The sequence below is a fragment of the Eurytemora carolleeae genome, unplaced genomic scaffold, assembly GCF_000591075.1.
Source record: "Eurytemora carolleeae unplaced genomic scaffold, Eaff_2.0 scaffold1451, whole genome shotgun sequence".
Taxonomy (NCBI): domain Eukaryota; kingdom Metazoa; phylum Arthropoda; class Copepoda; order Calanoida; family Temoridae; genus Eurytemora; species Eurytemora carolleeae.
The window spans coordinates 56788-72207 of record NW_019397346.1 but is presented as its reverse complement, the minus strand read 5'-3'; the positions used below and the strand labels follow the sequence as shown (position 1 = coordinate 72207).

The 15420-nt window shown below is 33.3% G+C and overlaps 1 protein-coding gene across 1 annotated transcript; it reads left to right on the top strand.

Moving 5' to 3' along the window:
- The first annotated feature begins 378 nt into the window (after positions 1-378).
- LOC111713665 (putative mediator of RNA polymerase II transcription subunit 26) lies at positions 379-12925 on the top strand. Its single transcript, XM_023488590.1, has 6 exons — positions 379-475; positions 5576-6247; positions 6726-6772; positions 6981-8101; positions 9716-9866; positions 12245-12925. Exons 1-6 carry the CDS (start codon positions 412-414, stop codon positions 12863-12865), a joined length of 2676 nt encoding a protein of 891 aa, XP_023344358.1. The 5' UTR covers positions 379-411; the 3' UTR covers positions 12866-12925.
- The last annotated feature ends 2495 nt before the right edge of the window (positions 12926-15420 follow it).

Below are 15420 nucleotides of genomic sequence, written 5' to 3'. Positions count from 1 at the left end.
GGAGGTGTGCAAATTGATGCAAAAACTTGAATCAATCTGCAAAATCAATTTATCAATGATGAATTCATAAATAAAAAATAAGAAAAGAATAAATCAACACAAAGAGAAAGATAAATGGATAGTTTAATGAATGAAGGATGAATAAAGTAATAGATAAAAAGATAATAAATGAAAGAATGAATGAACGAATAAATGACGAAAGAAAAATGAAATATTAATAAATAAATGAAAGAATAATTAAATAAATTAATTAATGTATAAATGGACGAACGAATAAGAAGAACAAATTATTGAAGCGATAAATAAATTATAAGTTACGAACTAACAGAGGACAAACGAACGCAACACCGACCGGACGAACTATGGGACGACCGGCCGGAGCGCTGAGTGTGTAGATTGTGAACGCCGAGTATGCTGGTCAGCCTGACCTTAATGTCAGTATACTCCAGTCCATCAAGATATACACACGGAACAGGTTCGGGGAAATTATCATAACTACACGACTTTGTGACCTCATACAGTGTAACCCTTAATAACGAATACATCGGAAGAATTTATCAAATGTCGTCTTGACAATTTTTCAATAAGTTTTATACTATATTAGGTAAATTTCAGTATTTGTGAAAATAAATAAATAGCTATGAATATGCGGAAACAGTTTTAAAGAGTTCCATATAATCATTTAATTAAAAAACTAAATATCTGCAACATTCCATTATCAGAAAGTGAAGAATACGACATTTGATGAATTCTTTCGATGTATTCGTTATTAAGGGTTTCACTGTAGCTCCTCAATTTTTGATTTTACGCTCTGGTATGAGAAAAACAAAATAAAATTTAAAAAAAAAACATTTTTGATCTTCTCTAAAGCTATTTAAAAAAGAGGAGTTATGATTGAAAACATTTAATATTTAAATCTAATGTGTTTTAGCCCCTATATCTTTGAAACAAAGTCATAGACCCTAGAATTGTCAAACTATGACTAATGTTAGATCAGATATTCTAAGTTTAAAATGTTCATATAATCTGGTTCCTAAGATATATGGAATAGAAACTTTAAGTTTGTAGCAAAGACACAATTATTTTACCTTATGTTGATGTGTATTACGTTTGATTAAAGTAAACGAACTGATTACTAGACTCAAAATCTTAATATCTCATCCCTATAACTTGATGTTGTAGATCTTTGATTTTAAGGTTTGAATTCAATGGGTTACACCCCCATTTGGTTGTAAGTTGCAAAGATATAGGGATTAGAAAATTAGAGTTTGTATTGAGCCGGTTTCTATTTTCTTGGATTTTAAAATTTTTCGGAACCGCTTTTAAGAAGAATAAAAAGCTTTAAATTTCTATCAAATAAACTTTGTTTCATCATGACTAAAGGAGCTACGAGGTCAGAAAGTCGAACCAGTAATTGCGCATAATTCCTGGGATGATATGTCTGATTCTAATCATGTTTATTCAAATATCATCCCTTAAACTAAGCGCATGGGCATGATTAAAGATGGGGTCAAAATTCTGAAAGTTCCGGAAATTTCATAAAAAAATTTATAAATCCTTTAATTCTTTTTCCGTTATTTTGTTATAATTTTGGAAAATCATAAAATATGTTGGCATTAATGGTAACTTTCTTGGTATGTACAGGGTAACCCACAAAGTATGAGATTTTAGAGACGACTGTACGGAATTTATACTGTCTATTTCCTTATATTCACGATTCCCTGCAACTGTAAACTTGTTAGTTTCTTTGCCAAATCATTATATAGATTAGATTACTTAGTTCAACCTTGGGGATGTCACATTTTAAGAGTTTTCGGTGGTCTTAACAGTCTCATCCTTTGTGGGTAACCCTGTATATAGAAATACCTTGACTTTTTATTCTACAGGCCCAAAGACGTGTATATTGTGTACGTATACTTGGCATAACTTACGTTCATGTCTGACGCTGGCTTGACGAATAATTAAACCAATTTCAAATCGATTGAGAATAAATTCGATCTTTTATTAAAACCTGAGATGTAAACAATTAGGACTTTTAATATACTTTTTAAAAATGCATAATCTTTATTATCTTTACGATATACTTTATCTAAAACAGATTTCAACATTTTTACCCGTTAGTATGCTCATCTAAGAGGGACTTTAAGTCCAATTCACAACGGTACCCCTAAAAGCTCTGTCTGATCAAGCATGAATTATATATTCAGGTTTCAGTTTTTTAAAACTTTTTATTTTCATTTGCAGTTTTTCTGCGAAAATGACTTGCGCATTTCTAGCTTGGAAATAAAAAGCAGTTGAGAAATTCTCAGAATTTTACAATTTTCGAGTGAGGAAAACGAAGATATCTTCCAAATTTCTTATCAGATTACTGATTTAAGGAAATCATTTAAGAGGCTCCCTTGAAATTTCCTTCACAGTTTCTTAATTTAACTTAAATAATGAACGGTCAAGAATATCAAATTATCAGGATAATACCCCTGGGCTAGTTAGATTAATTAAACAATTTATAAAACTCAAGTTTCTTTCACCTTTTAATTTCTCCCCTGTTTCAATTTGTTTCTTTTCTCATCATCCGCCAGACCATATACTCCGCCAGACCATATACTCCTTCCCTTCTTCCTCCTTTTCTTTATCTCATAAAGGATTTGAGTCTTTGCAACAAATCCCAATTTTCTAATACCTTTATATCTACAACCAAATTATGTAAACCTTTGATATTTCAAACTTTGATTGTTTGATATAACAGAAGCCATAGTTTGAAATATCTAAGGTCTACAAACATGACATTGTTAAGATATAGGGATTTTAAATCAGAGTTTGTGGCAAAGACTAAATTCCTTTCCTGCTTTCCTTTATTCCATATTCTTTTTATTCTCATATACTTTTTTATCTTTGAAGAATCTGAGTCCGAATTTAATGAATTTAAGCCGCTTCTCAAATCCCCCCAAAACCGGCTTAAATCTTGAAAAATTAAATACAATTTTAAGTGGAACCAACAATATTTGAGCCGCGGCTTAAATTCTTTAAATTCGGTCTCTGTAAGCGTAATTTCATGTAATCCTCCATGCAAAGTTTGCATTGCTTGCAGTACCCTTGAAACCTTATTTATATCAATAATAAGTTATTGTCGTTTTCTAGATATATGTTTTCATATGATAATTCCTACAGTAGAAATGCACAAGTCACTCTTGTAAAGAAACCACAATGGAAAATAATCAGTTTTTAAAATTAAAACATTAATTTCTAATTCATACTTAATCATACAAAGCTTTTAAGGGTCGTTGTGAATCGGGAATTGCCATCTTTGCATGGAGGGTCACTTAAAATTACGCCTACATGAGTCCTATTAATAACCCCTCCCCCCGGCTCCCCCTCCTTCTAAGCAGAGATAATCAGAGTTTTCTGCTTTTTTATCAAAAAAATAAGTTTTTTTAAAGAGGCCCAGCTCCTCATGAATCTCAGATATTAAACAGAACTTATTAAAGTGCAATCTTTGTAAGTATCTACTGCAAAATTGTGTAAAAAAATTTCAAATCGTTTTCCATTTTACATTTTGGCCTTATAATTTATAAATTGTTTTACAACATCATAACAGCAAACTTGATAAATGATATGATAAACACAATATTTTTGGGAGGAAGATATTCTAGTTTTTCTATATGAAAATTGATAATTTTGAATTATGGTTTTTCTTTTAAAGTGACTTTAGCTTATTTATACAACAGGAAGAAAGAATGAAACATTTTTCAAGATGCAACTCTTTAGTAGAAGATGCAACTCTTTAGTAAAAGATGCAACTCTTTAGTAGAAGATGCAACTCTTTAGTAGAAGATGCAACTTATTAATAGAAGATGCAACTCTATAGAAGATGCAACTCTATAGAAGATGCAACTCTTTAGTAGAAGATGCAACTCTTTAGTAGAAGATGCAACTCTTTAGTAGATGATGCAACTCTTTAGTAGAAGATGCAACTCTTTAGTAGAAGATGCACTCTTTAGTGGAAGATACAACTCTTCAGTAGAAGGGTTGATTGAAATTACGTCTCTTCAATACCCAATGTATAAAAACTGGGCTGAAGGATAAGGTCAAATTTATGCAACATCACTTTTACGACTTTGTGACATCGGAGCTTCTCTAGCTTTGAATTTTAGAACAAGTCAAACTATCCGGTTAAAAGAATTTTTAAACATTTCTCTTTTTTACATCAGCTCTTGAATAAGAGTCGAGTTATGATTGAAAACATGTTATATTTCAATCATACTTTACTTTATCTTGTCCATCTTTAATATACAAAATCCTTGTTCATTATTTCCAGCCCATCATTAATGTACAAAATCCTTGTCCATTATTTCCAGCCCATCTTTAATATACAAAATCCTTGTCCATTATATCCAGCTCATCTTTAATATACAAAATCCTTGTCCATTATTTCCAGCCCATCTTTAATATGCAAAATCCTTGTCCATTATTTCCAGCCAATCTTTAATATACAAAATCATTGTCCATTATTTCCAGCCAATCTTTAATATACAAAATCATTGTCCATTATTTCCAGCCCATCTTTAATATACAAAAAATCCTTGACCATTATTTCCAATCCATCTTTAATATACAAAATCCTTGTCCATTATATCCAGCCAATCTTAAATGTTTACCTTTACAATTGAGTGCCCAGTGTAATATCTTTCTGTTTGTTTGTTTGCCATATTGTTTAAAAAATAGGAGGGGGGGAAGGAGGGAGGGGGAGTATGGAGATAGTCAACGAGGAAGATAGAAAAATAAAAAATAAAAATATGATGTAAAGTTGAGACGGAATTATATTTTAGGTATCCTTGACATTTGTTCTGTAATTTCGATCAAAATGTTAGAAATAAAATGGTTTCTGTTAGCAGAAAGCCAGGCGACTCTCCTAAGGAAAACAGAATTAAAGTCGTCCTAAAAGCACTGAGACAACTTTGAAAGTTAGTCATAAATTTTTTGACATCATCTATAGATAGATAGATAGATAGATAGATAGATAGATAGACAGACAGATAGATAGATAGATAGATAGATAGTACATTATGAAATTTTATTCAAAATATTTAATTTTAAAAAAATTATTCCGTCTGTACATTTTTTCAAAAATATGCTGTGCTTTTTTTAAAAGACAAAGCAATAGAGTCTTTTCTAATCCCTATTTCTTAGCAACCTGATATTTCAAACTTTAATTATTTGATCAGACAGAATTCGGAGTTTGAAATATCGGTCTTCGACATTGGGCTGCTAAGATAAAGGTATTAGATAATCAGAGTTTGTGGCAAAGACTCAATTCCTTTCTGAATTTATGATGTCAAAATAGTATACAGTTGTCCAAATCTGAATAACCATACTTTTAAAAATAATACTGTATAACATGTATTCTCAAGTCTCTAGATCTTTTTATTGAGCTGATATCATAAGATATAGATATGTTTTTTTTCGACATTACAATTAACCTCAATTGCCTATTATTATATTATCCGGCAACAATTTGTTGTCAAATGTTCAAATATGTCAAGAATAAAACGTAAGCTAATCAAACCATTTGTTTCAGAACCTGTAGATGCGTACATGAAGATGACTGACGCAAATTTGGCTTCCGAGATTGACGCATTTTCCGGTAGTGATGCAGTGTCATCTCATATCATAATGGGGGAGGCGGGATACGCAAATGTCGATGAAAACAATGCCGATGCCAACCATGACGCAGCAAGTTTTGTTGACGCATTTTGCCAGGAAGGTGTTGACGCAAACTTTGACGCAAATTATCGATTCATCACTTCTTTAGTCAACCACACTGTTCAAGATACGGCCGACGATAATGAGAACGACGTTTCGGAGGAAATGAAAAATGAAACGGAGGAAAAATCTGAAATAAATTCGGAGGAAACTTCGGAAGAGAAATTTAAGGAAAAATCAGAGGAAAATTTGAAAGAATCGAATGAAAAGATGATTGAAAACTCGGAGGAAAAGATGAGTGAAAACTCGGAGGAAAATATGAGTGACAACTCGGAGGAAAAGATGAGTGAAAATTCGGAGGAAAAGATGAGTGACAACTCGGAGGAAAAGATGAGTGAAAACTCGGAGGAAAAGATGAGTGAAAACTCGGAGGAAAAGATGAGTGAAAATTCGAAGGAAAATGGGGGTGAAAATTCGAAGGAAAATTTTGAGGAAAATTCGGAGGGAAAAAATGAAATTATTTCTATGGTGGCTCACATTGTCTCAGGTAAAATATGAAACCACAATTTATGCTAAAATTGCATAAATTTTGAAACTGATTTTATAAAAGAATAAAAAAGAAAAGGATCGCCTGTAAATTTAGAAATTCAAAAATTTACAACAACTCTCGTGATGTATTTGATCTAGAAAGAATTATAATTTTGAGAGTCATTCACGTCGAGTGAATAGTCTTTGGTATCCCATTTGATCTTTATAATCAATCAAGGTTTTTTGGGCTTCTCAAGAGACTTCCCAAAAATCTGAAAATTTTTCCAAAATTGTATGCCCTTATACTACACTATGAAAAAGACAATTTTTTAGTATGTAATAAAAGTTGATTTGTAAAAGAATACATTTTGATATATCTCATAATTGGCTGATTTTGTAGGCAACTTAAGTTATCATTGGTAATATTTGTTAAATGCGGGAAATTGTCTTGTATTTTTAAAAATAATTTTAAATTATAAAGATTGAGTTCTGTTTAGGGTGTACTGAGCTGAGCAATCCTCCTGCCAGCTTCATCAACCATCAGGAAAATATTTTGAAATGTTGTATAATTCTTAAAAATGAGTCTATTCAAAAACTGCCAGATAGGATTTTATTTCTTGAATAATATTACGATTACTTCACGAAGCCATAAATATCATGTTTCCTAAAATTATTCGGAAAAAATAATGCTGCAACAAAATAAAAATTATAAATAATCTTAAAATAGTTTTGAAATATTTTGTTGTGTCCAGGTGGTGGTGTGTCCTGATTCAGGACTTAGCAGTGGTGTGGCACACAATGTAGTTTTGTTCAAGGAACAGGAACTTGCTCTGGAACAGGAACAGGATCATGTACTGGAACAAGCTCTGGAACAGGAACAGGAACATGTGATGGAACAGGCTCTGGAACAGGAACAGAAACATGTACTGGAACAGGCTCTGGAACAGGAACAGGAACATGCACTGGAACAGGAACAGGCTCTGGAACAGGAACAGGAAAATGCACTGGAACAGGAACAGGCTCCGGAACAGGAACGGGCTCTGGAACAGGACCAGGCTCTGGAACAGGAACAGGGGCAGGAACATGCACTGGAAGAGGAACAGGATCAGGAACAGGAACAGGCTCTAGAACAGGAACAGGAACCAGAACAGGCTCTGAAACAGGAACATGCTTTGGAACAGAAACAGGAACAAAAACAAGAAAAGAACCAAGAACAGGAACAAGAACAGGATCAGGAACAAGAAGAAGAAAAGGAAAAAGAACAGGAACTGGTTCGGGAACAAGAAAAAGAACAAGAACAAAAAACGGAACAAGAACTGACTCAGGAACATGCAAAAGAACTGGAACAAGAAAATGAGCAGACTCAAGAACTGGCCCAAGAACAAGAACAAGAAGTTGAAAAGGAACAAAGTCAAGATCAAGAAAAGACACAAGTACAGGAGAAAGCACCAGAGCAAGAGAAGGAGGAGAAGGAGGAGAAAGAGGAGAAAAGGGAGAATATAAAAGATGAAGATGATTATGAAGAAAAGAAGGAAGTTGATAAAATACATCAAAATAACGATAGGACTGAAAACCTAAAAGAAGAATCTACAGTAACAGTGACAGCTGTACACACTACAGAGAATCACGTGGAAACAGATAACAATACAGAAATCAGCCAAGACGAATATGATCCTTCTGGAAGCGATTATGACGAATCTGAAGCAATCCTAGCATCGTGTACATTAGCTGACAATCGTCCTATTGTCATTCAATCCTTGAGATCAACGGAACCAACCCGATCAGAAACCAATGCAGAGGAATGCACAGATGCCGCGGAATCAAGTTTACTCGTGATTAATGTAAATCTGCCAAATAATATTACAAACATCAGGTAAAAAATGTGTGTATCACAATTGATGGCTCAGAAACGTCATCAACGATTTTTTAAAACTTTCTGATTAGTATTGTTTTTTTAAGTATTCACATCAAAGCCATTAATCAACATTTTTTTCATAAATAAAAAAGCAATGGCACAAAAACACTGAGGCTTGTTTAACTCATACATAGCTTTTTTTGGGGTCAAATTTTGGGTGCAAAAAACCAAAAAAATTCACATCGCTTTTTGAGTCCCACTGTATTATCAAAATTAATTAAGTTCACAGCTTCATATTTCGAGCCCAGGCTTTACAATATCTAATTAAAATTTAGAAAATTTATGCTTGCTCAAGCAGTATTAAGTTTCACCATATGCTTTACTAGATCTGGAATTAATCTGTCAAAATCCAGTTTTTAAGGGACGGGTCACAAAATTAAAATTTATCATTAAATCAATAAATAGTTAAAATGAAAAATACAAAATACAGCTAGGCACATATTTTTAGATTAAAACCAAATTAACAAACCATTTTTTAATTGTGTTCAAGAGCAATTTTAGCATTATTATTTTTCAAATACAAAATTTAACCATGATGATTGATGATACCCCGTTGTATAACTTAGAGTAGTATCTTAAAAGCAAAACTTAATTTACTGCATGAAAACATTCTAGGCAGTAGGTATCCCTTTATGTAAGGTACAAAATAGAGGGGCTGGGGTGGGATATAATTACAGTTTTTAAGGTGTGTGAGTTGGGTTTTAAACCGTCTGAAAAATGAATATTAGGCTGCTGAGCTTAATAGATCCTTCAGTCTTCAAAATGTCAAATTTCCAGAATCTCAGCGCTAAAAGATTTATAACTGTAGAGCTATTTACATAATCACACATGACTTCATTCATTATTATATATAATTCATTCATTCATTCATTAATTTTACGTTTTCATTCATTAATATATATAATTAATTCATTCTTTTATCTTTCTTGCACGTTTATATTAATATATAATTTATTGATTCATTCATTCTTTCTTGCAAGAGTTCATCCTTTCATATATTATAGTTCATTCATTCATTTCTCTTTCTTAAACGTTTACCTTTTTTCATTCATCCTTTCATTCATTTATTAATCTTTCTTGCACGTATTCATTCATTCATTTTACGTCTTCATCCTATTGAATTATAATATAATTCATTCATTCATCTTTCTTGCCCTTTTTCATTAATAATATAAATAATTCATTCATTTTTCATCTTTCTTACGTAGTCATTCATTAATATGTATAATTCATTCATTCATTCATATTTCCATGCACATTTTTATTCATAAGTCAATAAAATTCATTCATTCTTTTATCTCTCTTGCGCGTATTTATCGATTATTCATTTATTCTTTTTAAACAATAACCTATAGGTTTGTCTTTTAAGTTCCATGTTTTTTGGCCTATATTTATTTAGCTCTCTTTTCATATTTTATTTTGCAAAAATATTTATCTTTTTGTACAATATATTCAATTCTGTATTCATCTATAAATCAATTAGCTTTAAATTTTCCAGTCATTATAAACTTAATTCATTATTCAACTTTTTGTACTATTTCTGTAAAATTTTATTGATTGATTGGTGTGTAGGAATAGCGGTAGCAGTACTTCCATCAGTGTATGTGGACAAGAACAGGAACAAGAACAAAAGCAAGAACAAGAGCAGAGACAAGAGCAGGATGTTGAACAAGAAAAAGAGAAAGAAAACGGATCATCTTCACATTCATCTCCGAATCAACAAGTAAGTTCCCCCTTCCCTTTCCATTCCATGCTTCTCATTTTTTTCTCTTTCCCTTTCCTCTCTTCATATCCTCCCTCCCCCTTCCTTACCCTTCCCTATTTTTCTTTCCTTAATCAACCTCCCCGTCCCCTTTTCATTCCACCCTTTCCATTTTCCCTTCCCTTTCCTTCCTTATCTTTTCCCCATGCCATCATTCCCCCCTCCCATCCCTCACCATTCCCCTTTTTATACCCCCCCCCCTTTATCATCTTTCATCCATTCCCTTTCCTTCCTCACCTTTCCCTCTTTTTCTTTTCTTAATCAACCTCCCCTCTCCCCTTTCCATTCCGCCCTTCCTATACCCTTTCCCTTCCCCCTCCCCTTTCCTTCCTTATCTTTTTCCCATACCATCATTCCCCCCTCACATCCCTCACCCTTCCCCTTTTCTACATCATCTTTCATTATTTCCCTTTCCTTCCCCATCCTCACACAAGTTTTAAGTTCTAAAAATTTCTCCTTTTTTACGTTTTTAAATATCATCCTTTGGAGCCTTTATAACAATTCCATTTTCTCTAAACCTTTCCAGCTTTAAGGGACTGTAAGTCTGCAAGACCTTATTTAAGGGACTGTAAGTCTGCAAGACCTTATTTAAGGGACTGTAAGTCTGCAAGACCTTATTTAAGGGACTGTAAGTCTGCAAGACCTTATTTAAAGTATAAATTCCCCACTGCGCTAATGAATTTAAAAACTGGTTTTCATACCGATGTCTAAGTGTGGGGGCTATTAAGCGAATGTGTAGGGTCTAGAGTAGGAAACTTTTTGAGGTTTTCAACTTTTGAAAATATTTATAAACATACCAACTTTTTTCAAAATTATATTTGTTATGTTTACTTCATTGAGCTCAAAACCGAGTTTGATGAGTTTGAGAGTTTCCACGTCTGGCATTGTATACAGTTATCTTCATAGTTTTAGGCTAAACATGATGAATTAATAGGTTTAGAGCTTTTAGCTCAACCATTTCATTGAGAAACTAGACCTCCCTTTTTTCCCTTTTGATTCTCCTTTCTTCTTTTTTCTCATTTCTTCTCCTTCCTTCTCCTTCCTTCTCTTTCCTTCCTTCTCCTTCCTTCTCCTTTCTTCTCCTTCCTTCTCATTTCTTCTCCTTCCTTCTCCTTCCTTCTCCTTCCTTCTCCTTCTTTCTCCTTCCTTCTCTTTCCATCTCCTTCTTTTTCTACTTCCTTCTCCTTCCTTCTCCTTCCTTCTCCTTTTCTTCTCTTTTCTTCTCCTTCCTTGTTATCCTTCTCCTTCCTTTTCCTTCCTTCTCCTTGCTTCTCCTTCCTTCTCCTTCCTTCTCCTTCCTTCCTCTTCCTTCTCCTTCCTTCTCCTTCCTTCTCCTTCCTTCTCGTTCCTTCTCCTTCCATCTCCTTCTTTCTCCTTCCTTCTCTTTCCATCTCCTTCTTTTTCCTTCCTTCTCCTTCCTTCTCCTTCCTTCTCCTTCCTTCTTTTTCCTTCTTCTCCAATCTCCTTCTTTCTCAAGCTCTAAGATTTTTCAAATTTTCATCTAACAAAATTTGTTGGAGCACCGGCCTCAAATTCACCTTTGTAGAATCATTTAACAAAATTTGACGAATGATTCTGCTAAGTTGAATTTTATGCCGGTGCTAAATTTTGTTAGATGAAAATTTAGAATTTCCATGAGTGCTCCTTCCTTCCATAATTTTTTTTCCATCCAAAGATTCTCCGTAATTTCTATTTCCTCAATAATTATGATAGTTGCACGTGTATGATAGTTGCACGTGTATGATAGTTGCACGTGTATGTACTTCATCAGAAAACTTATTAAACTCTGGGCTTTTTGACCTTACTGCATCCAACATTCAATATTATTTCAATCCCTTTTGCATCCTTTTGCAGCCTGATTCCAATTTTGCATCCTGATACACATTGGAATTTTCTATATAGACTTCTGCCTATTTGCTAGTTTTTGTGCTTTAAACTCATAAATCATAAGTGCCTTTCAAAATTAAAATAAAAACAATGCAACTATTTTAATTTATATCCTACTTCAAACATTTTTCTAATTCATTTTAAGGATCCTCTCTGCAAAGATGACAATGCCCGATTTACAACGGATCCCTTATAATAGCTTTGTCTGATTAAGTATAAATTAGATATCGATGTTTATAATTTAAAAAACTGATTATTTTTAATAGTGATCGGCACATTTCTTGCTTACTAGAAGTAATGGACAAATTTATCAGAATTTAAAAGTATCTTCCAGATGTTTTACCTGTTAGCGAATTTATAAAAGGTATCGTTATAAATCGGTGATTGCCATTTTTGCTTGGAGGGTCACTTTAAATTACGCTGACAGTTCCTTTAAAAATTTATTATTACAGGTGAGGTCAACCGGATCCAAGTTTGTTACTTCAATCACCATCAATTCTCAAGAATTACAGGAGTCCTCCATCTTGGAAGAGACCCAAACCAAACCATTGCGCACACTGCAAAATGTAACCATGATCAGCACTAGCTCTTTATCAACAACAAGCACTTCTATCACCTCTTCAACTAGTGTAATCAGTTCCTCAGATAAATCAGTTGTTTCTATCCAATCAACTGAAACACATCAAGTCACACAAATATCTGAGAGCGCAGAAAAATCTGCGATAATTTCAGAGAAATCCGCGAATACTCCAGCACTTAGCAGTGAAGTGCAAAAAGAAAATGCAAAGCAAAATGTTGCAGAAATTCCTGAAATACCCAAGGAGCCAGTTTCCAACAATAACGAAGCTTTGTCACCTGTGAAACCTGTTGAGGAAAAGAAAGTTGAGAAAGCACCTGAAAAGAAAGCCGAGAAAGCTGCGGAAGAAAAGAAAGCAGAAAAACCGGTTCCTTGTAAACAAAACAAGTTATTTGATTTTTTATTTGCCTGCTTTAAGTGCAGGGGCGGCAAGGGGACCGGAGACAAGGAGTTTCAGGGAGTACAAGAAGAAAATGGGAAAGATATCAAAAAATAAAGTTTGAAAATTAGATTTATAAAGGATTTTATCATATAATAAATTGTATTTCAATTGAAATTTTAAAGTTAATAGATAAAGTTACTTGGTTAGCAATTTATGTTTTATTTAAATTATTTATCTATAATTCAAAGCAAACAAATTTAAGCTGAAGTTGATGTTTTTATTTGCACATTGTGCAACCAGGAGTAACTTTTAAAAATCAAAAAGAACAGTCTTTAGCGGGATATAGAAAATATCACTTTAAAAATCAGTGTTCTTTAATTTAAAAATTTCATTTTAAAATAGATTTTGCAGATGATATATTCAAAACATCTATTATGAAATAAACATGTATTGAAAAAAGGCATAAAAACATCAAAGTTTAGATAAAAATGAACATTTAGTTATCCTGGAGAAGCCTCTATCTATGTATATATGTGTTTTGTGCATGTGCATTTGGATCTTGTATGAGACGTAAATCGAGGGGGTAAGGCAAGCTGCATCCCTATAGCTTCCATCCCGCAATTTTCTCACAAACATTGACTTGCGGCAATGCGCTTACCCGTAGCGCTACCTTAGCCGCGCACCCATATATCTTCCGGCAAAATGTATTGCGATTTTCTCCTAAAACATAATATTAATTGTACATGTCGGCTGATGTCATTCTTCTCTAAAAATGTTTTTGAAGAAAGAGAGAAATTCAATTTTTACCAGAAATAACACAGTTTTGCTTGAAATTTGTTTTAAAATTATCTAGATCTTTTTATCTATCTATCTATTTATCTATTTGATTTTTGTAAAATTAAAAACCAAATCCCACGAAAAACTGCGTTATTTCTGGTAAAGACTGAATTTCTCCCTATCTTCAAAAACGTTTTTAGATAAGATCAACATCAGTTGACATGTGCAAAATATTACATTTTAGGAGGAAATCGCAATAAATCAAAGTTTTTAACAAAAATTTTAACAACTTTTGCCCCAGTGGGCGAGAAAAAAGTATGATCAATATGTTTAGGTTATGATAGATACCATGACGTCTTTAAAATCTTACATTAAAGCTGGATTCCTCTTCAATAAGCATTCAAAACTATAAAAGACATTTTGCCGGAAGATATATGAATGCGCCTAAGGAAGCGCTATGGGTGAGCGCGTGGCCGTAACTCTATGTTTCTGAGTAAATTGCGGGATGAAAGCTATACGGGTGCGGGTTGCCTCCCCCCCCCCCTCGTAGAGCAAACTTGAAGCTCTTCATATATGACGATCCCAAGTTTAAATTAATCCTACTGCCTTGAATGTGGTCTTTAAATGGCTTTTTAAATATTTTTTTTTAAAGAAAGAAATAAGTTTATAGTTGCAGGTAATCATGAATATAAGGAAATATCGTCAGTATAAATTGTGTACAGTCGTCTCTGAAGTCTCATTCTTTGTTGAAGGTTTCCATTTATACATTGTTTTATTTCATCCTTGTTTTGGTTTACATTCTGCATTCTGATCAGGGGCATAAAACGTGGGGGGGGGGGGGTAATGGGAAATGCCCCTCCCCCCCTGAATAAATCTTATGCGCCCCCTGGACCAATTACTTCATACGCCCCTGATTGGTATCTATTGTTTACACAATGCAGAAATAAGAAATATGTGGTTTTAATAATTGTTTCACAAACATGGTAAGGCTGACATGACAAGACTTGAAATGGATAAATTAGTAGTAATAGTAAAACATATAACTAAGGATGTCTCAAAATATGACACTATTTAAGGGACTGAAAGCGTAATTTTAAGTGACCCTCTATGCAAAGCTAGGACAATGCCCCATAAAACATTTGCGTTGGATCCTGGTTTAGTTTAGTTGATCCTGGTTTGTTTAGTACACTGCCTCTGAAAGTACGTCGGGCTTTTCAGTTTTAAAATGTTTGAAAAAAAAACCATCGAGGTTGTGTGATTTTTATTTTTTCGCACAGAATATATTGACTTTTTTCTTAACTTTTTGAATTTTACTGGTATTAAAACATTTCTTGTCTTCAAGAGAATCCTGTATAATCTCCATGATGAAATCTTATGTAAGATTCAGCATAGACCAAAAAGAACCAGGAACAAGTAATCAAGAAAATGTTATATTTTGGTACACCCCCTAGTGTATAATAGAAGAAAAGGGGGGAAGACAATGTACCCACCCCCCTGTTTTGCCGATGATCTTATTAAAATGAAAAATAATAATTTATATATCTATATAAGTATCTATTAATGTATTTCTTGATTTAGTAAATAAATATAAGTGCTTTTCACCCCTGTGTGGCGGAATGTTGGTTAGTTTCACAGTGCTTGAAATGAATAATGTGTGATAATTAACCACTTTTGCGAACAATAAAAGCTATCGGCAAAGTCAAACAAAACAAAAAATTTCGCGCGTTTTCTCACTTACAGAGTCTTGCGCATAATATGCAGTTAATAACAGACCCTTGACTACGCATCTAGTACGCATATTACGCGCAAATACGCACGGTGCACAATGCGTAGACTTTTGTGAAACATGCAGTGTTACTTGTAGGATGTTCTGATAAATCATTTTAAACAAT

Bases quoted from the DNA above. Each gene is read 5' to 3' on its own strand.
- LOC111713665 (XM_023488590.1), top strand. From the start codon at position 412: ATGCTGGTCAGCCTGACCTTAATGTCAGTATACTCCAGTCCATCAAGA. The intron at 6,248-6,725 runs GTAAAATATGAA...AGTTCTGTTTAG, and splicing joins GGTGGCTCACATTGTCTCAG to GGTGTACTGAGCTGAGCAAT. The intron at 8,102-9,715 runs GTAAAAAATGTG...ATTGGTGTGTAG, and splicing joins AATAATATTACAAACATCAG to GAATAGCGGTAGCAGTACTT.